Source organism: Hipposideros armiger, unplaced genomic scaffold (genome assembly GCF_001890085.2).
Source record: "Hipposideros armiger isolate ML-2016 unplaced genomic scaffold, ASM189008v1 scaffold_561, whole genome shotgun sequence".
Classification (NCBI taxonomy): Eukaryota; Metazoa; Chordata; class Mammalia; order Chiroptera; family Hipposideridae; genus Hipposideros; species Hipposideros armiger.
The window spans coordinates 624,515-648,481 of NW_017731911.1; the positions used below are offsets into that span (position 1 = coordinate 624,515).

General features: G+C 48.1%; 2 protein-coding genes across 11 annotated transcripts in view; one reads left to right on the plus strand and one right to left on the minus strand.

The window, feature by feature from the left end:
• Nucleotides 1–13,977, plus strand: part of ELMOD3 (ELMO domain containing 3) — a 30,734-nt gene extending 16,757 nt beyond the window's left edge. For all 3 annotated transcript variants that reach the window (XM_019623759.1, XM_019623758.1, XM_019623760.1), the window contains 6 exons: nt 895–1,018; nt 1,285–1,407; nt 4,071–4,201; nt 11,995–12,071; nt 12,364–12,491; nt 12,928–13,977. In XM_019623759.1, the coding sequence (XP_019479304.1) occupies nt 895–1,018; nt 1,285–1,407; nt 4,071–4,201; nt 11,995–12,071; nt 12,364–12,491; nt 12,928–13,130 (786 nt within the window). In that variant the 3' untranslated portion in view covers nt 13,131–13,977. The remainder of the gene's footprint in view (nt 1–894; nt 1,019–1,284; nt 1,408–4,070; nt 4,202–11,994; nt 12,072–12,363; nt 12,492–12,927) is intronic.
• Nucleotides 13,978–15,958: 1,981 nt separating this feature from the next.
• CAPG (capping actin protein, gelsolin like) overlaps nt 15,959–23,967 on the minus strand; it is a 24,859-nt gene continuing 16,850 nt past the window's right edge. For 5 of the 8 annotated variants that reach the window (XM_019623761.1, XM_019623763.1, XM_019623764.1 and 2 more), the window contains 5 exons: nt 22,991–23,140; nt 22,544–22,636; nt 21,455–21,587; nt 16,694–16,782; nt 15,964–16,141 (listed from right to left, as the gene is read on the minus strand). In XM_019623761.1, the coding sequence (XP_019479306.1) occupies nt 16,076–16,141; nt 16,694–16,782; nt 21,455–21,587; nt 22,544–22,636; nt 22,991–23,140 (531 nt within the window). In that variant the 3' untranslated portion in view covers nt 15,964–16,075. Of the gene's footprint in view, nt 16,142–16,693; nt 16,783–21,454; nt 21,588–22,543; nt 22,637–22,990; nt 23,141–23,967 lie in introns of all 8 variants that reach the window. The other 3 variants (XM_019623766.1, XM_019623767.1, XM_019623768.1) reach the window with 1 other exon arrangement.

Consider the following 23,967-nt stretch of genomic DNA (forward strand, 5'->3'; position numbering starts at 1 on the left):
GCAATGATAATACCAACATGGGCCAGTGAAGCAACATCCTCCACAACTAGACTGAAGAACAAAAGGACAGCAACTTGTCTGTTCCCCCTCCCTGATTCCCCAGCGCTGTTCCCCTCCCCCAATTCCCCAATGAAATCTTAAAAACAAGAATATTGAGGAGAATACAAGCTAGAAAGCTTTCTGGGGCATCTTCAGTGACCAGTAGTAAGTTTAGAGGAGTGTAATTTCATATCTTCTACCTAAAACCTGGCTCAAGAGAGGATGAAAAGATAGGAATCAGGTTGCCAGAAGCTACACAAATCAGTATATCCTAAGAGCTGTAGCATTGGCCCTGAGCAACGGCCTTGGTTTAGGAAGTGCTGGTTGTGGTATGGACAGAAGGCTCTAGCTAACCGACAGGTACTTAGTTCCAAGAAAGTCTCTATTAAACTCCCGTCCCCACTGGCTGTCTCATCCTGGAAGTTGAGAGCACTGCTAGACTTTATTCCCCAATAAAAATCTTTAAAAAAAAAAAAAAAAGCCTTGCAGAGTCTTTGACATGAGTGCAGCAACACTTAATTCAGCAGAGGCAGAACAGCAGCAGCAAAGGCAGAACAGCACTGAGAACCCAGCAGCAGCAGAAGAAGCCAGAACAGCAGCACAACACAGAACCCAACCCTGTTAAGCAGAACTGGGGTTTTTATAACACAATAGTGTCATGGTGCCAGCACACATGCACACTCAGAGCAACTCAAATGAACAAGTTTCCTTGCAGTCCCACCAGGACCTGGAGGAGTCAAAGCTGCCCGTCTCCAAAGCCTGTGAACATTTCCTGACCCTGGGAGGCCCTGACAGCTGGGCCCCCACAGCAGGTGAACCCAGCACTCTGCCCAATACCTGCACCTCTCTCCCCAGAAAAGAATCCAGCCAACAATTCGAAGGACTGGACTGGCTGCCCTGCGGCACTGCCTCTTCGGGCCTCCAAAGCTCCACCAGGGCCTCCGTGAAGAAAGGGACTTGGTCCTGACCATTGCTCAGTGTGAGTGTGTGGGTGCCGCCCCAGAGCAGGCGCTGCATATGTGGGCGGGCAGAGAGCATTGTTTGCCCACCCCATTACTAGGACTAACCAGGGGTCTTGAATTTACCATTTTGGGCTGGGGAGCAGGAACCAAGGGGTAAAAGTCTAGGAGAACTGGGTGTCTTGGGCGCAGTCCGGATCTACTGTGACTATACCATTCTCTGCGAAGTATTCGGTGCTCCCCGGAGGGGCAATCCCACAGAAAGCATGGGTGTGTTTTGGGGCAGGTGGCCTGGATAGCCGAGATCCAGTGCATGGCCGAGTCCTCCAGACCATCTATAAGAAGCTGACTGGCTCCAAATTTGACTGTGCCCTGCATGGAGATCACTGGGAAGATCTGGGCTTCCAGGGTAAGAGAGGAATGGTCTGTCCCCTTTTCCTGCACCCCCGATCCCAGGGTTAGAGCAAGAAGCCATACAGTCCTCTTCCTGTCACGCGAGCCCCATGAGATCAATCATCTGAGGGAAAGCATTCCAGGAAGAGAAGGTAGAGCAAAGGCCCTGAGGTGATGTGTGCTTACCTCTGTGAAATACTGCGGCTCAAGTAGAGAAGAGAGTGACAGGAGAAAAGTTCGCCTGTGGCCTGCAGACCATCGTAAAACATGTCCTCTGAGTGGATGGAAATCATGGGTGTGATAGGACTTGGAATCTAGTTTTTCTCTGTTTTCTCTTTTCCATTCAGATGGATAAAAATTTTGTTTTATAACTTTGTTTTTTGAGTGAAACAAAATGATTTCACCTGGCTTTGGATTGTGCTACTTTTTTCAAAATCATAATCAAATTATATTTGTATAGAATAGGAAAATATCTTAATTTAGAAAGGAAACTTTATATACCCATAATTGATAGTCTGTTGGTATTGACAACATGTTCAAGCCCCTTTACCCTCCCTCCTCTATAATATAATTTGTCTTAAATATTTCTTCTATATACCTTGAAAATCACATGAGGGTTAGGATTTTTGTTCCAACCATTAAGCAATTTAAAAATCTCAAGAGGAAAAGCAAAGTCTGTTGTATTTACCCATGTTAACTCTTTCCATTGTTCTGTCTTCCTTTCTGATATTCCAAGATTTCTTCTTTTATCATTTCCTTTCTGTTTCAAGAACTTCCTGTAGTCATTTTCTAAGGCAGGTATACTGGTGATAGATTCTCTTAGTTTTCCTTTATCTGAGAATGGCTCGATTTCCCTTTTACTCCTAAAGGGTAATTTCTCAGGATGTACAATTCCAGGCTGATGGTTCTTTTCGTTCAGCACTTGAAAAATGTGCTGTCTCCTTTTGGCCTCCATGGTTTCTGATGAGAAAGCTGCCTTCATTTGAATTATTTTTCCCTGATAGTTAAGGATTTCAAGATTTTAGTGTGGTTTTTTTTTTTTTGGTCTTTAGTTTTTAGGAGTTTGACTATGATATGCCTTAGTGTGGATTTCTTTGGGCTTATTCCATTTGGGGTTTGCTCAGCTTCTTGAATCTGTATGCATGTTCTGTCTTTTGCCAAATTTGGTAAATTTTCACCCATTGTTACTTTATCAGCACCACATTTTCTCCCCTCTTGTGGGACTCTGATGGCACAAATGCTAGATCTTTTGTTATTCTACAGGTCCCACAGGTTCTGTTCTTTTTTGGGGGGATCTCTTTTATAGCTCATAGATCTCCAAGGTGTTGTTCATTTTGTTTTGTTTTTCTCTCTGTTGTTTAGATTGAGTCATTTATTTTGTTCCACCTTCAAGTTCACTAATTCTTTCCTGTTATCTCTATTCTGCCGTGGAGCCCATTTAGTGAGTTTTTAATTTTAGTTATTACGTTTTTCAGTTCTAAAGTTTCTATTTGGTTCTTTGTAGCTAACATTTCTTTACTAAGACTTTCTGTTTTTTCATTTTTTTCTAAGTGTGTTAGTAATGGCTTATCAAGGTCATTTTTATGTTAGCTGCTATCATAGTTTTCTATTGTTACCGCAACAAATTACTACAAGTTTAGTGGCTATAACAACAAATTGATTATCTTCTAGTTCTGTCATTCAGAAGTCTGAACCAGGGCTCAGTGGGGAGAGGTTAGAGTAGCAGCAGGGCTGCATTTTTTTTGTTTGTTTGTTTTGTTTTTGTTTTGTTGCTCTAGGAGAAAATCCATTTCCTCACCCTTTTCACCTTCTGGAGGCCATCTGCCTTTCTCCGCCTTCATATCATCTCTCTGAGCCTGATTCTGTTCTCACATCTCTTTTTCTGACTCTTTCTGCCTCCCTCTTTCACTTTTTACTTTGTACCCACCCACATAATCCAGGATAATTTTCCTGTCTGCTGATTAGCAATCTTAATTCTGCCTGCAATCTAATCTTAATTCCCTTTGGGCATGCAACAGTTCTAGGGATTAGGACAGAACATCTTTGGAGGGACCATTATTCTGCCATTTAAAACAATGGCTGTTTCAAAATCCTTATCAGATAATTGCAACCTATGTGTTATCTCACTGTTGCTATCTACTAATTGCCTTTCCTCATTCAAATTGAGATATTCCTAGTTCTTGGTGTAACAAATGATTTTTTAATGTTTTTATTATGTCCTGGATGGTTTGGGTATTATGTAATGACACTCTGGATCTTCTTTAAATCTTCTATTTTAGCAGGCCTCTTCTGACTCTAAGCCAGTAGGGGAAGGTGGGGGTGGGAGGGAGTGGTATCACCTCATTATTACCAGGTGGGGATAGAAACCCAGGTATCCCACTTGGCCTCTGCTAATACCACTGGCTGGGAGGGGTAGGGTTGCCTCATTACTGTTCCCATGTAGCCTCCACTGACACCCCCAGTGGGGTGGGGGGCTCTTTAGCACTGGGATGAGGGAAATGCCCCAGCTCCCCACTTTTCTGACTGCCCTGGAGGAGCTAAGGGGCGCCTTGTTACAGGCAGGGCAAGTCTAGGCTCTCCACTTGGCCTATAACCAAGTCGTTGAAGCTCAGGGGAGCAGGGATTTCAATTAAGTATTGCTCCCCGTCACCCTCAATTTCCCTATGGTCTCTGTTACAGGAGCGAACCCAGCCACAGACCTAAGAGGAGCAGGCTTCCTTGCCCTCCTGCATCTGCTGTACCTGGTGATGGACTCAAACACCTTGCTGATGGCCCAGGAGATTTTCCGCCTGTCTCGTCACCATATCCAGGTGGGGCTTTGGTGGGAAGCCAGCAGAGAGGGCTGTGGAGCTAGGAGCTGGGCGCAGGGCTCTCCTGAGAAGCCAGGCGGGCCTCACAGGTAGATACCTGTAATTGCTGAGGCAAACCAGGAATGGTCTTCCCCTGTCAGCGCTGGAATCTGAGCTCTGCTACTCATTAGCGTGTGTCTCAAACATTGCCTCAGCTCCTCAGAGCCTTGATTTTCTCATCTGTAGCACGGAAGTCATGGCAACTTCGGCTGGATAGTTGGGGAAATTAAATGAGATAATGTACAAAAGTACTCTGTACAACTGTGCAATTAGTGTTTCAACCCACTGCCCTCCCCGAGGAGACCCCTGGCCCCAGAGGAGAAGATGACACATGGAGGTACTGCCAGGCCGGAAATGACTTCTATAGCGCTCAGGCTCTGTCCGTGCCTGCTCTCTGGGGTTGGGTTTGGTGGTTTTCCCAGGTAGTAAAAGGTGGTAGTCCTTCCATTTCAGAAAACAAATTTAACCTGTTTCTTGCCATTCGTTTACCCCAAATTCATGGGACCTGGAATTTATTCACTAAACAAATATTTATTCAGCATTCCCTGTGCTAGTTATTGTTCTTGGTGCTTGAGATACATCAATGAGCAAAACAGACAAAGATCCTTCTAGCCGAGAAGACAAGACAGTAAGCATAATACATAAATAAGTTCTAGGCTATATGAGGAGGTGATAAAGTGCTAAGGAAAAAGAACAAGTGGGGTAAGGTTAGGAAAATGTGGGGAGGGGATTACAGTATTTTATGGGGTGGTCACGGTAACTCTCATGAGAGGGAGAGACCTAAACCAAGCCTTGAGGAGGTAAGGATGTCAGCTACGCTGGTATCAGGGGAGAGCGTTCCACGCGGAGGGAGCAGCTACAGCCCAGGTCCCGAGGAGGGAGTGTGTCTGGCATGGAAAGGAATAGCGGGGAAGCCAGTGGTCGCGGAAAGAGGACGGGAGGGCAGTAGGAAAGAGGTCATAGGGTAATAGAGACCAGACGGCCTAGTGCCTGGTAGGCTATGGTAAGGACTTTTGATTTTACTCTGAACACAATGAGGGTTTTCAGCAGCCTGCAGACATGATCCAACTTGAAGTTTTTAAATGGATTCTACCAGCTGCCAGGTTAACAATAGTCTAGGGCTTTATAATCAAGTTAGAGATGATGGTGGTTTGGAGCAGGGTGTTTTCGGAGGAGGTGATGTGAAGTGGCCTGATGCTGGATGTAGGATCTTGAGCGTATAGTTTTCTGATGGATTGGACATAAGTATAAGAAAAAGAGAGGAGTCTGTGATGATTTGTAGCCTGAGCAATTGGAAAGATAGAGTGGCCATCAACTGAAATGGAAAGGACAGAGCAAGTTGGAGGGTCCAGTTTGCCGTATAAATTTTAGGTTGAGGTTATGCATGTTTGGTAAGAACACCACAGAAGTGATGTATCCTCCTCCGCGCCTCATATCGGGAGCACTTGTCAACATGCCTTAGTCCTGGTGGGGCTAGCCTTGATCACGTGGTTCAGGTGATATCGGCTGCATGACTCCACTGTAAAGTTACTGTTTCTCCCTTTGTAATTAATAACTGTCTTGAGGAAGATACTTTGAGACTGCAAATATCCTGTTTCTCCTCAAACTTCATTCTAATGGTGATTTTCTATTTCCCTCATTCTTCCTACATTTATTAATTCTGTAAGAATTAATAAATTTTGTAAGAAAGAATTATTTGTGCTCTTCTATTTATTTATTCAGTTACTTTTTATATCCGTGTGGACTCCAGGGATATTCATTTTACTCTATGAGTTATAACCCAATACTACCATTATTTATTTTGTTGCTCAAATTGTTCCATCTTTGGCCATTTTAGGAGTTCTTTCAGGGTGGTGTCTGTGCCCTTTCAACATATCCTATCCTTTTTGAGAGCTTTTTTACTTTCTGGACACCAATAGACAATCTAGGCTCATCTTGTATTTTCCCTGTGTGATTCCCAACCCTGGAATCAACCACTTCTCCAAAGAGCTCTTGTTTCCTTAATTGGGGAATGACATTTAGAAACCAAGATCTGAGCACTGGGTGTTCTCACTGTGTTAAGATCTCACTGCTGCTTCTCGGCCCTCTCAGTGGACAGAGCTCATAATGTAGGTGTGTCATTGGTTCACTCCCGATGGGGTGGGTGTGCTTGATGCCGCCCGAGGGAGAGAAGCCCGAGAATGAGTGGCTGAAGGTCAGACCTGCTACATTTTAATCAGATCATTTTATCTTAGAGGGCTGGAGTGGGGCAGGCCTGAGTTGCAAAAACAAGACTTGAATAACAGTGTTGTTGGCCATAGTATATCCTTAATTCTCAGGACCTCAGTTTCTTCCTTTGTGACATACGAACATAACTCCAGCCCTGTAGAATTAGTCTAAGTTGGAGGTAAGCTATGTAAAGTGCCAAGCACATGAGTCAGTCAGTGAGTGTTAGTTATCAAAGTAACTTTTGATTTCCATGAGTAAAAATACATTCTATACATCTTATATATAATACATATGTAAATACATCCTATGTTTTTTAAATCAGTTGAATACATATCTGTGTGTGTGCAGTACACTCATGCACACACACACACACACACACACACACACATCAGTACAGTAGATCCCTTTTGAATCCAAAACTTCTTAAATACAAAACAATCACACAGTTCCTGCCACCTGAGCAGTTTTTCATTTCTAATGTTTACTGAGTATCTTTATCTTTTTGAGGAAAACAGTCATTAGATCTTAAGGCTTCACATATACCTGTCTATTCCAGGAAACACTGAAAGAGGCAACACTGGGACTTCATAAGCATCTGGCCTCGAGCTATATCAGAACCCCACAAGTTGAGAATGTGGGCGTATTCTGTGGTTGTCATGATTCAGGGAGGTAATATCTGGGTGAGGTTTGAGAACTGTACTTGTTAGCTTATGAAACAATGCGGTCTCTTGCAGCAACACTGCTTTGTTGTAACAGACTCCCAGCGGTTGAGGAGTAGCTTAGCAATCTCTGGTCTGGCCCTCGTTTTAGCGGTAGGGAAATGGAGACTCAGAGTGGGGAAATAGCTTGCCCAAGGTCTCACAGCTAGTGATTTCCTATAAATCATCTCTGATCTCAGTTTCTCCCTTCCTGTAATTTATGAAGACTCTTATAAGACCTTCCTGCAGAAATATGGAAGCCAAGGTAGAAGGTTATTGCCAACTCAGAATCCCTCATTTCAAGGACAGGCTCAAATGAGGTGAGGGCACAGACCATGCAGATATCGGAGGGAGGAAGGGGTGTCCCAGGCACAGGGAACAGCAGGATGAGAGAGGAAGTACTGGGCACTTGATCTTCACGGACCCAGACTGACCACTTTCACCAATCTGTTTCTTATCCCTCCACCTGCTGGGAATTTGTATTTACTTCACAATATGTATGTCAGAAAATATGAAGGAAGAGTAGCTTAACACAATAAGAGGACTAGTGTAGGTGTCAGGAAGCTAGATGCTAGTTCCATCTGCAGTGTTATTATTTAGCTGTGAATTGAGGCAAGTCTCTGAACCTCTCTGGGCCTCAGTTTGCTCTTTTATGAAATAAACATAGATGTAAAGTTTTCAAAAAATATTAGTAAATCAAATCCCAAAATGTATTAAAAAAAACTGCACTATGGCCATGTTTACTCTTTCATGAAATAAGGGGTTTGGCCTAAATAATCCTAATATCTCTTCCAGCTTTATTTAGTAATTCCTTGAACTGTGAGTAATTCCAAGGTTTTAAAGTAAAACTTGAACTCAAGTGCTTGTGAATCTTGAACACACAGAATTTTCTAGGAGGCATGTATGAGATCAGAGTAGCAGCTGAGGAACATAGCCCTGCCAGCAGCCCGTGCTGTTTCTCTCTGAAGGGGAGAGCTAAAGTTTCAGGTACATCCTACTAATGGGGAATTGGCCCAAAACTACAAATGCTGGGGGGACCCCAGTACTCCCTTGAGAGAGGGCAGTGTGGAAGTACTTCGCTCCCGCTGTTCTGAGGAGTGTGGCAGCACAGACACACGGAGAGATGCAGGCCACATCGGGCTAACCTCTGGCAGGCAAGGAAGCACCTTATAGTAATATTTACTCACAACTATTTGTATAGCCCTCCATGCAATTTCCATCCATTATTTCATTCCAGCAATGGGACAAGCCTGCAAAGAGGTAGGGCAGAGATGGCCCTTCCAGATCTCCTTTTTTGCAGTGAAAGAATATGGGGATCAGAGAGATAAGAGTGTTTCTGCACAAAGCCGGGTGGCTAGTAAGTGGTGAAGCCTGGGACCCACGTCTGAAAGCTAGCTGGCGGCGGGCTCCTTATAGCCGCGACTCTCAGCCAGCCACACACTTCAGTCATCTGCGAAAGTGTGGATGCCCAGCACCCTCCCCAGAACTACTGGATTGGATTCTCCAGAGGTGGGACCATGTCAGCAGCAGCCGTGAAACATGATCTGATCTTCCCGCTTCAGTCTTCAGTGTTTAAGCCCAAATGTGAGGCATGAAGAGAAATGAAATTTTAAATGGAAACTCAAAAATGTCCAGGTCTAATTTCCTTTGCTTTTAGTCAGTTCCCTTAACACAGCCTCAGTGTAGTATTTTAGCTCAAAAGAATGCTGTGCAGGTCCAAGGGAACTGCTGAAGGAAAGGAGACGTTTAGATCCGAATTGCAGTTTTTCACTGCTTTTTTTTTTTTTTAAAGGGTGATTTTTTTAAATTTTATTTTATTGGGGAACAGTCATGGTCATTGGTTACACATTGCTTTCATGCTACAATGGCATAGTTGACTCTTTTAGAGAGGGCACAGCTTACAGTGGCCCATGCGGGGGTCAAACTGGCAACCTTGGTGTTATCAGCACCATGCTCTAATCAACTGAGCTAACCAGCTGCCCCTTCACTGCTTTTTAATAAGTAGGCTTTATAAGAATGTTCCCAAGAGTGAATGAACACTAGGTTCAAATCCTCTGTGAATTACGTTGCTACCATATTCTTGTTCCCATATTTATTTTTAGACTGAAAAAAATCAAGGGAGGTCCTTTTGTAGATCATATGTGTGATGACTGGGTGTTCACACTCTGTGTGAAATGTGCCTTCCTCACACCTTGTTACAATATCAGCACATTACCCATCTGACGTAAAAAAAATAAAAATCAAGGGAAGGGGGGATATTATGCAGGTATATATGATAATAGACAGTACATGAAGATATGAATGCATTGCTGCTGACCTCAGCCACACACATTGAGGCAATCATAATAATTATGAACATTTGTTAACACCTGCTTAGGCTGGTGCTATGCTTAGTATTTTGCACATGTGATCTAAATTCTCAGAGCAACTCTGTGAGGTTGGTTGTGGTGTAATAGAAAATGTAAACTATAGATAATAAAGTCTATCTCCTAGAGTTTTGTAATGATTAGTGTCTTGACTCCACCCAGCATGGTACGTGTGTCAGGGTCCCCAGGAACCCCCAAGTTCTATGACTCACTGGGAGGACTCACAGGACGTGGCATATAGTCATACTCACAGCTATGATTTAGTACATCCAAAGCAAAGTCTGCAAAAGAAGTACATGGGACAAAATCCATAGGAAACCAGGTGCAAGCTTCCAGGAGTCCTCTCGCAATGGAGTCACACAGTACACACTTAATTCCTCCAGGATCAAATTGTGCAACACATGAAATGGTGCCAACCGGGGGTTCTCATTAGAGATTCACTACCCAAGGTTTTTAATGGGGGCTGGTCATGCAGACGCCATCTGTCTAGCATGTACCAAAATTCCTGAATCACAGGGAAAGCAAGTGTTCAGCATAAGCCATACTATTTGCACAAGGAGTTTCGGCACAGTGAGTTCTGAGGGGTTGGTGGGAATCGCTCAAAATCCAAGTTCCCGTGTGCTACCCAAGGGCTAACCCTGTAAGCAAGCCTTTCTAAGGACAGCAGCCTCAGGCCTGCTGTGCTAACTTTTCTGCATGGCACTCAACGTTTATTTCCTTTTTGATTTTGAAATATAAGAAAGTTGAGTCTCATGGAGTTTGGGTGGCCTTCCTAAGGACACACAGCTAGCAGGTGGCAAGGCCAACATCTGGAATCCAGAGTCACAGAAGACAGTGAGAAAAACCTCTGTGGAGCCGGAAGACCCTCCACAAGTATAGTTCAGTCAGTGCTGTCAAATAGAACCTTCTGCGATGACAGAATACTAGATCTGCACTATCCAGTATGGTAGCACATGTGGCCACTGAGCACTTCAAATATTGCTGGGATGACTAAGGAATTGAATTTTAAATTTTATTTACTTTTTAATGAATTTAAATAGGGACCTGTGGCCAATTGCTACCATACTGGACAGCACAGTTCTAATGTAATGGAGTTTTCTTCTGGGGGACGCAAATGGAATATACAGACTTTGACTCTTGTTCTAAACTAAGGAATGCACTGATCTGTGTGTCCCTGTCAGTGAATGTCCTGTGTATATGCAACAGTGGAAATTAACATGTAACATTTGCAAATTGTTACAATTTGCAAAATTGTAAAAAAAAAAACCTGGAAAAAATACCTTGTCACTTGCTTGGGGGTTTTTTGTTGTTGTTATAAAAAAGGAAAGGATTAGCCCCTCCAAAAATAAAGCTTTGAGGGCTGGCTGAGTGGTGCATTGGTTAAGAGTTGGCTTGGGACGCCAGCTCTGAGCAACAGGGCCCCTGTTCAGATCCCACGAGGGCCAGTTACGGTGCGCTGTCTACAGCTAAGATGGTGAACAACAGCTCAACCAGGAGCTGGGCTGCCGTGAGTTGCCAGCGACGGTGTAGGCTGCAGTGGGGCTGGCTGGCAGCGGGTGTGAGCTTTTGTGAGCTGCCATGAGCCCCCATGAGTGGCCATCCAATGGCCAGCGAATGACTGCCTCACCCAGGAAGAGCATAATGATAATACCAACATGGGCCAGTGAAGCGATGTCCTCCACAACTAGACTGAAGAACAAAAGAACAGTAACTTGTCTGTTCCTGTTCCCCGATTCTCCAACGCTGTTCCAATTCCCCAATAAAATATTTAAATAAATAAATAAAGCAAGCTTTGAAGAGGACCCCGCCCCCCCGCCAGGGGATTCTGAGGCTCATCCTGGTGAAGTGCCCCAGCTGGACTCCAGGCCACCCCCTCTCAGGAGTTTGGTGTGCATGGCCAGCTCTCAGGCCTCTGTTACTGAGAGATGGGCTGTGCCATCAAGTGAAGGCTGACTTTCTGCCTACTTGCACCTTCTCTTATTTGCTTTTGGATGAAGTGCTTAATGAGCAGTGAAATAACCAGAAGCCTAGAGAAGGGGAGAAGAGATTTTAAGAACCTGTGGAGTTAGATAACTGGGTCTCACTCCTCTTGTGATCATCCTAACCCTAGGGGGCTCTGTGGTCCACGCGTGGCACACGGGTGGGTCTGGTGAAGGCCAAGGAGAGCTAATGGGTGGGATATTGAAGAGGCAGGAAAAGTAGCACAGGAGTTATACACACCAGCTTGGAAGTGAATTAACCTCAGTGGGAATCCTGGCCCCACCACCTTAGGAAAGTTATTTAAGGTCACTGAGCCTCAGTGTTCCCATCTGTAAGATGGGAAGATCATTGTGACAATGCAGTGTAAGCATTCATAATATCAGCTGCTGTCTCTGGGCTATGACTGCTATTACTGCTTGCAGGCCAAGTTAGGCTGTAGATAACAGGAAACACAGAAGGCGAGGCCTGGGTTGCCACTGACCCAGTGCCCCTTCCATTTCAGCAATTCCCCTTCTGTTTGATGTCCGTGAATATCACCCGCATTGCAATCCAGGCCTTAAGGGAGGAGTGTCTCTCCAGGTGAGTCCCTGCACTGCTCTCCCCTCGCTGGCTGATGAGCGGGGCCCAGCAGGGCCCGGCTCCCTCCCATCCCTGCCTCATTCTCCCCAGCTGTCTTCCTCACTGGCTGGCTCCTGGGGGGCCTGTGCAAAGGACCCATGCACCAGTGTCCCAGCCCATCTCCTCCCCAACGCTGACCTCAGATGTGAAGGCTGCCTGGGGAATGGCTCCCCTGGTGGAATGGGGCAGGGGGCGGGGCACCCAAGTGTCAGCCTTTGTCCGCCACTGAGCAGGTCACCTCCCTGTCCTGCAGGGAGTGTAACCGGCAGCAGAGAGTGATCCCCGTGGTGAACAGCTTCTATGCCGCCACCTTCCTCCACCTTGCGCATGTCTGGAGGACGCAGCAGAAGACCATCTCAGACTCCGGCTTTGTCCTCAAAGGTATGCTCTCTTGTCTGGGGAGGCCGAGCTCCTGAACCCTGTGTCCCCAGGCTCAGGGACCCCAGGGTGGTTGTAGACTGGTTTCGGCTGCAGTTCCCTTCCAGCCCACCTTCTGGAGCCTGCTGGTTCTCCTTTCTCTGCACCCCTCTCCTTCCTTTCTGGCCTTACACCTATGGTGATATTTTCTGAATCAAAAGTTGGGTCCCACAGTTGGACTGACTCCAAAGTTACAGTTGTCCTGGACAAAGTAAAGTATGTGGTCGCTGTGGCTCTGTCTGGTTCCTTGACCTCCCTCTGGTGAGCTCCCCATCTTGGAAGTCCCCTTCACCTTCTCTCCAGAGGACCCGGGTTGGGGTCACTCCCTAGAGCTGCTAGGCCCTGACGGTTGTGCAGGCCACTGCCCCCTCCAGCCTCGCTCCCCACTGCTCTGTTCCAGACTTGGAAGTGTTGGCCAAGAAGAGCCCAAGGCGGCTGCTCAAGACCCTGGAGACCTACTTGGCCGGAGTATCAAAGCGACAGGCCTCCCTGTTGGGAGCACAGAAGTGCTGTGGGCCACAAGCCCCTCACTCCAAGGACCTCACTTTCACAGGCGTGTGTGACCTGCTACCAGACTCATCCGAAGGCACATGGCTGAGCTGATCACCCCCAGAGGCTGACGGATAGAAAGACTTACCTGCTGGGCCACAGGGGGTTTTGGAGGGCGCATGGCGAACCATGTCAGGATCAGCCTGGCTGAGCCAAGCCCCTTCCCATCTCAGCAGAAAGGATGGAGGAAGCTCCTGGGCCTGCGCGGGGAAGCCTCATCCTCATGAGACATCAGGTGCAGTTAGACTTGACCCACTCCCCACAGACCTGCTTCCAGAACAAGAACTTGGCTGTAATCCTGGTTGGGCTACAGCTTACCGAGTTGGGTTCCAGGTCATCTCAATGAGTGAATGGCTTCAATGAGTGGGAGGAGCCCCATCTGGATGTCCCAGGTGTCCCCACATTGAAGGACATTCCCAAGTAGAGACACCAGAGTTCTGCCTCCTGGGCAGCAGGCCTGTCAGGCCCCTGGTGGTCGTAGGACAGGAACCAGACAGGGACATATAGTAGCTAGAATGTGAAGGGAGAAGATAGTGGTGGCAGCAGCCATGGGGGAGGGGAGGACAGCATGAACCAGAGCAAGCTGCCCGGGTCTGCAGCTGGGCCTGCCTTACTCTGTCTGCTCCCTCCACCAGGCCAGTATCAGGGCCCCTCTGGGGTTTCTGGCCTTGCACTTACCCCACTCCCCTCTCCCCATCCCTCCTCCCTGCTGCTTAAGACACAGAACAGGGCCTTGGGGCCTTCCGTGAGGTATCTCCATTGCTGTCCATCCTAATTGCCCACCAGGTGCACTTCCCCCATGGAAGCTGTGCAGCTCCCATCAGGGATGGTTTCCTAGCCTGGTGGAGGGAAGGAGGAAATTCATACACCAGCAGTTTTTGAATAAAAGAATTGTTCTGGGTTAAGGATTCCAAGTGTTTTCCTCCAAGACAAGCCTTGCATCCTCTGGGGCCCTGGTGGCTCTGGTTCTTGTTAAGATTGACTGGTGTCGTGTCCACACGGGATTTTTCCTACATTTGTTTCTGGGAAAGCTGGCTCTGTTGCTCCATTCGCAAAAGGGCCTCCAAGCCAGGCTATCCTGAGCTCAGGAGCGGGGAGCAGGTGAAAGCCCCACGACACTGCTCTGCTGTCCTCTGCCTTCCCTCAAGTAGAGCCATGGAAGACTACTGTCTAGCCCCTGTGGGCTTCTCCAAGTCTGACCCTCTCGAAGTAGGGCCCATCACAGAGGTGGGGATGACGTATGGCCACCCAAGTATGGAAGGGAATCCCCACTGCTGTCAGCAGGATACCTCAAGGTTGAGGCTGGTAATGGACCCTGCAATTTGCCTTGTCTTCTTTGCCCAACCTGAACAAATCCTTTGCCTCCCTCACTTCCCCGTCTGGATGCTTAGCTGACCAGCAGAGATGGCAGGGAGCTTACTGGGCCTGGTGGAGTTGGAATACAGAAAAAAAGGCCACAGCTCAGCCTCCACTTGGGAGCAACAGGTTCAGTGGTTCCTTTTCTGCAGATTCCTTTCGCTTGCTGATACCGAAATGCTAACCCAGCAGTCATGACCAGGAATGCTCAGCCTGCAGCACAGCCAGGAGCCAGTCCATGTGGGCCTCTAGCTGGAGGGGAGGCCAGCGGCCTCTGCAGGGGCCCTTTCTTCCCCAGTCATTCCCTGTGTGATGCTCTCCAGACAACTGAGTGCTTCCAGTTTCAGATCTTGGGCCATTAGCAATTAACAGCCCAGGGATTAGCTTGCAGGGTTCTGCGGATGGACTATTGAGAAGGGTCTAAATCCTCTAAAAGTAGATGCAAAAATCTTAATCTGCATTATTTTGGGTGGGAAAGGCCTAACTAGGCCTTTCATGGGAGACTTAAAATGCTTCACAACCCTAAAAGTAACAGAACCATGAATTTAGTGCAGCCCTTCCTCCCTTTTTAAAAGCCATCCAAGTCATTCCTGGCATATGTTCTGTGTCAGTCATCAGGTGGATGACTCGAGAGAAAGATGGGGGGTATGCAGGGAGCCGATTTTTCTGTGCTTCTCGATCAGAATTTCTGTTTGGGATGGAAGAATCCAGCATGTCAAAGCTCAGAAGGCACAGAGCCCTGAGGGCCGATGGGTGAGGGTGGGTCAGGAGGGCCACAGCCCTGGCAGGCCTCAGGCTCGTCCAGGCTCACACAGCTCCCGCCTTGCTCTTGGCACCCTGGGTCATGCCCTCCAGGATGGGACCATATCAGGGCTACTCCATTCTTCCTCCCATTTAGCTATCTAGCCTCTTGGATGGCTAGTCCAGCCACCACGCCATTATACAAGAGAATGAAATAAGGCCTAGACATGGAAAAGCAACTTCCCCAGCCTGAAACAGAAGCAGAGTGAAAACCAGAACCCGTGACTCAACAGCAGTCCAATGCTTTTCCAGCAGCCCCATGGTGGCCCTCGGCCCATCAGCCTAATATTATACATGATGCAATGTGCCTGGGAAGTGACAAGCCAGACTTGCACAGTAGTGAAAAGTTGTACTCTTGCTTGGTGAGCATATGTCATTTGGAAGCTGCCTTGCAATGGCTTATTAGGGCGGCTAAGGAAAAATTGGCTTGAACGGAGATGCATCCCCAGCCTGTTGCTTTCTCCCAGTTGGGAATGTGAAACTGAACTGAACCCCTGGCTGAAAGTGATCCTGAGGCCTGGCACTGTGCCACCTCCCTATTGGGTTCACAGCAGTACCCGCCAGGCCCACTGGGACTCCTGGCCCCTCTGCCTAATCATGCAAAGCCAGCTCTGGCCCCTTGGAGTGAGGGTATTGTCACCTGGGTCCTACTCCACCCCAGCATGGGGATGAGCCCCGGCGAGTAGGTGGGGCAGAAAGCATGAGCCCAGGGCAGGCAGTGCAGGCAGAGTGGGGAAAGCCTAAGTCTCCTTTATTGAGCATCTGCAGGGGCACCTCTGCACTGACCAGGCAGTGGGAAGAGAAGCAAGCAGTCAGGAGGTGGGCACAGGGAGATGCCCGTCTCACTTCCAGTCCTTGAAGAATTGCTTGAAGATGGGACTCTCGCGGCCCTGGGGCAGAATCTCTACCTGCAGGGACGGCAGGGGACAAGTCTTGCTCACAAGGTTGCCAGGGAAGGCTGGAGCCATGGAGGAGGGTGCTGTGCACCAGGCCTGAGGCCACATGCCACCCAGGCCAAGGATGCTTCTCCAGATAAGCCAAGAGATGAGAAAGATGACAGGGACACGCTTCAAGAACATAGGCACACAGTCTGATAGATGTACTGATTATACATGAGCCTTATCAGCTCCCCTCGGAATGACCTGTGGGGTTGCTGTGCTGGGGGGAGAAAGGGCGGTACCGGCTAGGGACAATGGCCCAGAGGAGGCGCACAAGCTGTCCAAAGACATACCTGCCTCTCTGGGCTCCCAGAGGAGTCTTGTCCCACATCCTCTTAGAAAATAATATATACTTTTAAATTCTGAAGGATCGAGAAGGGCTTTCCCAATGGGTGGGTCTGGTAGGGAGGCCCAACTATTCCTGACTGTGCCCAAGGTTTTCTGTTCTTCTTGTGTAGTCTGAGGGCAGGAGGCCACAGGAAGGGCCCAGGACGAGGGTTTGGGCCCAGGGCGTCTGCTCACCTGAGTGTGTGGGGCGTATTTCATGCGGGAGATGAAGCCCTCCGCCACCTGGAGTGCTGCCTGCCGCTCCTTCTCATTAGCTTTTCGCCCTGGATCATAGGAAGAAGATTTTTAAAAAAGAACAGGGACCCTCTCTAGCCCACATCCCATCTTTCTCGAGGAAATTTAAGGCGGTCCACAGAACAGCTGGCGACTTTTAAAATAAATGGGCCAGGAGGTGGTAACAATGCTGAGGAGCTCTTTGGAGGTAGGAAGTCAGCCCCCTGAGACTGCTCCCAATCTGGCAGTTCCAAGCCAGAGGAAAACTGCCCTTCTGCCAGCTCATCAAAACCTTCTGCTCATGGGGCCGGCAGAATGGCTCAGTTGGTTAAGAGTTAGCTTAAGAGTGCAAGCTCTGAGCAACAGGGCTGCCGGTTTGATTCCCACATGGGCCAGTGACGCTGCGCCTGAGCCGCTGATCTGCCAACAGATGGCAGGATGGGTCAGCTGATGAGAGCACGTGCTCCTAACAACAAGACTGCCTGTTCTATGGTGGGCTATGCCCACCCGCAACTAAGACTAAACTCGGCACCTTGAGCTGAGCTGCCACCAGGATGGCTCAGTGGATAGAGTGTGCGCTCTTAACAGCAAGGCTGCCGGGTTGGATTCCCTCATGGGATGGTGGCTATGCCCACCTGCAACTAAGATTATAACACGGCACCTTGAGCTTAGAGACCACGAGTTGCCGACGGGCAGCCAGATGGCAACTGGCGCCCTCCACAACTAAGACTGAAGAACAACAACTTGGCTGGTCCCCCTCCACAATTCCCCAATTAAAAAACAAACAAACAAACAAACAAAAAACCTTCTGCTCAGACCAGGGCCCCAGGGAGAGTCGAGAACTAGTGTTCTCCTGGCATCAGACGTTAGAGCCATGGCCCCTGCGCAGGATACCTCACATCCGGGGTCTGCCAAGTGTAGTGTTATCAAGCCTTCTTTGTAAACCTGACTAGGACCAAAGGGCATGATTTACTCCATTCTTACTCCCATAATGCCAGGTAGCCGACATTAGCCTAATAGTTATGTCAACTAAGAGCATATAAAAAGGAAAACTGCAGAGTTATCCATTCCCTCCTGTAGGCAGTCCCTTTAACGCAAAATGGACTCCAGCTTAAGGCATTTTTCCAAAATAATGATATCATGGAGTCACTTGTGGTAAGATCCACCAAGATTTAATATCTAACTACTGCAATTTCAGCCTCTCCCAGCAGAATTTTAAAACCAATCAGCCTGGAATGTCTGGTCAGCACTAGTGAGATAATCTGCCTGATAAGAACCCTGCCTTCCCCTAAGTAAAGGTAACCCTGCCTAAAATAATCCACTCTTTTCACTTCCTTGTCCCACTCTCTTCCTGCCTCTAGACGCCTTCCATTTTGTACAGCTCCTCTGAGCACCCTTCTATTTACTAGATGGGATGCGCCTGATTCATAACCTTTAAATTTAGATGTTTACTCAGTAGAATTTTTATTCATTAACACTAATTGCAGAACCAGCTCAAACTGACCTTATCCTGTTTCTAACAAGACACAACTCAGAACAAGACCGTTAAGTTATGCAGCCAAAATATGCACAGAGGAGAGAATTCTGGCTTTCCATAACACCCAGAACCAAAGTTTTGTCCCCACCCCCAATGAAATCAAAACGCTAGGACTTGGGCCGGCCGAGTGGCTCAGTTGGTTTAAGAGTGCAAGCTCTGAGCAACAGGGTCGTCAGTTCTATTCCCACATAGGCCAGTGAGCTGCACCCAAGCTGAGCTGCCGCTGAGCTGCCAACAGGTGGCAGGATGGCTCAGCTGGTGAGAGCACGTGCTCCTAACAACAAGATTGCCTGTTCGACTCCCGCATGGGATGGTGGGCTACGCCCACCCACAACTAAGATTGAACACGGCACCTTGAGCTGAGCGGCCATGAGCTGCTGATGGGCGGCCGGATAGCAACTGGACTTGGAGCTGAGCTAGCGGTACCTTCCGCAACTAAGATTGAAGGACAAAACTTGGCTGCTCCCCTTCCCTAATTCCCCAATAAAATCTTTAAAAAAAAAAAGCTAGGACTTGACTGGAACTCGATCACCAGAACCCTTTAGGAAGCAAAGGGTCTACTGTCCAGGAAGATCTGGTGCTGAAGCCCTCCCACTGAAATTTGCCCGACAGCACTTCCACGTATCTGCCTGTCCTTCCCTAACCCCTTAAATTCCACCCCAAACCCTGGATCGCTGAGACAGATTTTAGCCTTGCCTCCTGTCTCCTTGCCAGTCAACTTCGCAATAAAACTTTTTCTTTTCTCAAAAACTGGTGTCATAGTTACCCCTCAGCCACCTCAATATGGTGCTGGGTAGAGGGGATACCTGGGTTTCAACCTCTAAATAGGGGAGACTCCAGCCTCTGGATAAAGGCCCTTTTATTTTTTATGCTGATTAGCCATTTTAAACCAAATAATTTAAAAACCCTGATCTTAAAAAAAACACAAAGAACTGGTGCCATAGTATTGGCTTCTATGCACGGGACAGCAAGCCCTTGCTTGGTAACACCAGCCAGGCTATAAAATGCAGTTAGCTGCAATGTATCTCAGATTAGTGTGCTGTATACTTCCTGTGGTTTGACCAGCTACCTGAGATACTTCTCTCCTGGCTCCCAAGTTTCCTGTTTTATTCTCCTCTGGTTTCTTTCCAAAATGGTTTGGTTCTTCACTTGGGATTAAATATGAGGTATGATCAAACAATATGGTGAATGTTTAAATTAAAAAAAAATTATTCCAGTAAAAGACATGTTGCCATTAATCCCCCTCAAAATACTTCATTTCGAACACACTTATCCCATCATTCTTGCCACTTTCTGAAGCAGTTCTGGAAGTCCTCTTTTGTGTCTTTAGTTGTGCTGTCATGGCTGCCTCGATGTCCTGAGTCAATTCAAAACATTTACCATTCATGGTCATTTTGACTTTAGGGAAGAGCCACAAGTTGCACGATGCCAGATCTGGTGAATAAGGTGGATGAGGACGCACCATAGTATTTTTTTTTTTTAAGATTTTTATTGGGGAATTGGGGGGATGGGAACAGTGTTGCGGAATTGGGGAAAGGGGAACAGACAAGTTGCTGTCCTTTGTTCTTCAATCTAGTTGTGGAGGTTGTTGCTTCACTGGGCCAAGTTGGCACCATCATTGCGCTCTTCTCTGGCGAGGCAGATCAGTCGCCGGCTTCTGGACGGCCGCTCACTGCGGCTGCTGGCCGCTCACGCTGGCTGCTGGCCACACACGGTAGCCCATGGCAACCCACTGCCACAGGGACTGCAGCCCACTCCGTCGCCGGCGACTCACGGCAGCCCAGCTCCAGGTTGAGTTGTTGTTCAGCATCTTAGCTGTAGAGGGCAGTGTCACTGGCCCTCATATGTGGGATCCGAACCGGGGCCCTCTGGCATCCCAAGCGAGTTCTTAACCATCGCGCCACTCGGCCGGCCCCATAGTATTTTTATTTGACAGAAATTGCTGTACCAGAAGCGATGTGTGACATAGAGCATTGTCATGATGGAGGATGAAGTAATGACACTCACGAAAGAGAACTTCCAGAACTGCTTCAGAAAGTGGCAAGAACAATGGGATAAGTATGTTCGAAGCAAGGGGGAGTATTTTGAGGGGGATCAATGGCAATGTGTCTTTTACTGTAATAAATTTTTTTATCTCAACATTCACATTTTTTTATCACACCTCGTACACTTCTGGTGGGCATCTGAGAGCCACCCATGCTTAGAATTGGTTCCAAGGGGAAGGTATCCTGTGGCAGAAGGGAAAAGGCAGCCCCAGTAGCACAACGCCCCTCCACCCCCCACTTCTAGCACACACACTCCTTAACTTAGAAACCTCCCAGGCAGCTTTCTGCTCCAGGCCCTTCCCTGAGGCGAACAGTATTATCTATTGCCTAGTAGCAGCCATCCTTAGAACGCCTAACACTTCTCTATCTTCCTGACCAGGCTGGGGCTGCGAATTTCTCTTTGCCTTGGTTGACCCCACAGATATTTCTTGAGGAAGTATTATACCATCAAGATACTAGAGACAATATGGTCGCTGCTTTCAAGAAGTTTATAATCTGGTCAGGGAGGTAAGACATGCTCAAGAAAAGACAAGTCAGGAGACGGTACTAAGCTCTCAGGATCCCTCAGACACTCAGTTCTGTCTCAACATTTCAGAGTGAGACCAAGGAACAAGCTTCTGCATAACAGTGTTTCTATTTCCAACCAATACAATCTCTTGGAAAGATGGGTTCTACCCGTTCACTACCCACTGCATACAGTGAGATTGAATTTCTCTAAAATTTCTGTCACACTTCAAGGCAGACTGTCAGGATCAGTGGTCTCAACAACCCTGAAGGCCTAGGGGTGCTCTGTGTCAGGGTTCCCAGAATGAGGTCCCTGGACCTGCAGCAAGGCCTGGGAGCCAGTTAGTTTTGCAAAGTCTCAGGCTCCGGCCCAGACCTAGTGCTTTGGAATCTCAGGGGGCAGGGGCAGCTACCTGTCTTCACAGGCCCTCAGCCCTCAAGTGATTCTGAGGCATGCTCAAGTTTCAGAACGTTTGCCTAGAATCTAGGGCGTGGGAACAGCAAAGGCAAAACCCTCAGTCCAGGTGTCAGGTGTGGAGTATCCAGGCGCTCTCTCGGAGGCTGAATTTTAAAAGCACCCAAGCAGGCTGAGCCCTCCGGGGTCAGAGCAGGCTGGGGTAGAGAAGCCACACGTACCCTTCCAGATGTAGATCTTGCCACAGAGCCCGTTGTCCAGCACAAAGCAGTCATCAGGTATCAGAAGCTCAAGGGCAAAGGGGCTGGAGTCTGCCACCTTGGTCAGGTTCATCTGTCCAGTGGCATCAGAGATCTGGGGGGAGGGCGTGTCCAAATAATATAAATGCAGCCACTTTGAAACGGAGCAGGAGCTGCCATCCCAGAGGAATTGCTTTGAACATCTTATACCTCAAACCTTTGGAATGTTAAACGGGGCAAAATAACCTTTGGACTAGGCCTAAGCAACATTGTGTTTCAAATAACTGTTTACAAAGGTAACAAGAAAGCAAATATGAAGACTATCAGACAAAAATGAAAAACATGCTTTAGAATTAGTATCACTATGTTATCTGCACCTTCCCTCTACTGATGTAATTGCCCCCTTTCCCTTTCTCATAAATACCCATTGCCTTTGTCTCCTAATCAGAATACTATTTGGGTTTCTGCCTGGATCAATCAGTATGTCCAGAAGAGCTATTCTTTTGATCTCAAATAAATGCTTGTTGCCTCTCACTTTGAAGGCCTTTTTATTTTTAGCTTAATAGATGAGCAGTGCTGGATCACCCTCTTCCGCCCAACACACAGCCCTAACTAACCTCTGCCCAAGAAGTAGGCTGAGGCTGCCTCCCTGCACCCCCGCCCCCACCCACCACCCATGCGCCAGGAACAGACAGACGGGGGACAGGGAGAGAAGCACTAACAGGTAAATCCCAGGCCGCCCCCACCCTTCCCATCATCTTCATCACTGCAGCCCAGAGTCCCTGATTCCATTTGGAAATTAAATGGATTCCAAATTACAAATAAATGCAAAGAATCCAAAAAGTAAAGCTCAACATCTCCTTCTCCAAGAAGGGGCTGGAATTGAAGTGGCATTTATCTCCTCAGGAGGGCCTGACACCCACCCACTTCCCATCCTCCTCTCACTCCTAGCCCTAGATAAACCACCTGGTGCCCAGCCCAGACTTCCCGCTTCTCTCTCCTCTCCCCTCAGCCCCTGGTGCAGCAGGCTCCCACCCTCTCCTGGTTCCAGGGCAGACCCGGAATGCCTACCTTGTACAGAGCCGCAGCCTGGGCATTAGTTTGGTCAGCTGTGAGGTCTTCTTCAGGATTGCCCTCCTTCAAAGTGGGCTTGGGGCCTAGGACCTGCAGGGGCCAAGGAAAGACCAGGTTCCCAGGGATTTCTGGGCACCTGTCCCAGACCTTCCGAACCCATCATGCCCAGGGCCACTGCCTCTGATGGGGCAAACTGTCCTACACAAGGCAGGTGAGTAAGGTCTGGGTCCATGCCACCTCACCTACCAGGCCACTGGTCCACCTGCCCACAGGGGTACTTTACTCTGAATCACACCAAGGCACCCTATGAGCTGGCTGCAGCCCTGAGCAGTGTCGCAGATGCCCCCGCCCAGTCCCCCACGGGCCACCCTCATGCGCCCAGCTGATCACCGCTTCTCTTGGTAGCTTCCAAGCAGAGGCGACCCACCCCAACAGCCCCTCCACCTGGATCATGTCGGCAGGCTCCTCCCCATCGGTGATGATCTCCACCTGGGCCTTGCCCTGCCGCTCACTGTCCCGGATGGCCAAGGCCAGGTCCCGAGCCTTATTGCGCTCCAGGATGTTGGACTTTCCACCACTCCAGACAAAGATGTTCTGAAGAGAAGCGGGAAGCTCAGGTTAAAAGAAGGCAGGAGGAGCGCCAAGGCTTCTTTGAGAATGGTGATGACACACTCTGTTAAGAGTGTTTCTCTGCCCAGCCCCCCACCTCCCTCCTGCTTTACTTTTCTCCACAATATATATTTCCACATCTTTATCTTGTTTATACTCTATCTCCCCTGTCTAGAAAGTAAGTTTCATTAGGGCATGAGTGTTTTGTGTTGTTTTGCTTTGCTTTGTTCACTGCTGTAGGCCCAGTGCTAAAACAGAAACTAGCACATATTTCAGCACAAAATATTTTTTTATTGAATGAATGAATGGGTGAATGCCATCCTTGAGCATCCCTGCCAGGCACATCCCTCGTCACCTCCCCTGAGCTCGTCGTCCTGCCTCCATTGCACTGCTTCTGGTCTTCCTTCCAAACAACTCCTGGGTTGACCTTCCTGTCCAAAGTTTTCACCACAGGATGTGGCCCACACTCCTCAGTCAGTCTCCTCATGACCTGGGTCTCACCCTCCTTAGCAATTTTCACTCCCATGGCTCCTGTTCCCACCCTGTACCTGCTGTCAACACTCATATCTACATCCTTTCCCACCTCAGTGCCTCAGCTCACTTGTCCTTTGCCTGGAATGGCATTTCCCCTCTGTGAAGGTCTAGTCAAATGGCACATTCCTAGGACAATGGCTTTGGTGCAGGCTAGACAGCCCTTCCCGGCCCAAGCTCCCCCAGCACATGTCACTGCCTCTCTTAACCTTTTTTTTTTTAAAGATTTTTAATGGGGAATTGGGGCATGGGAACAGTGCTGGGGAATTGGGGGAAGGGGA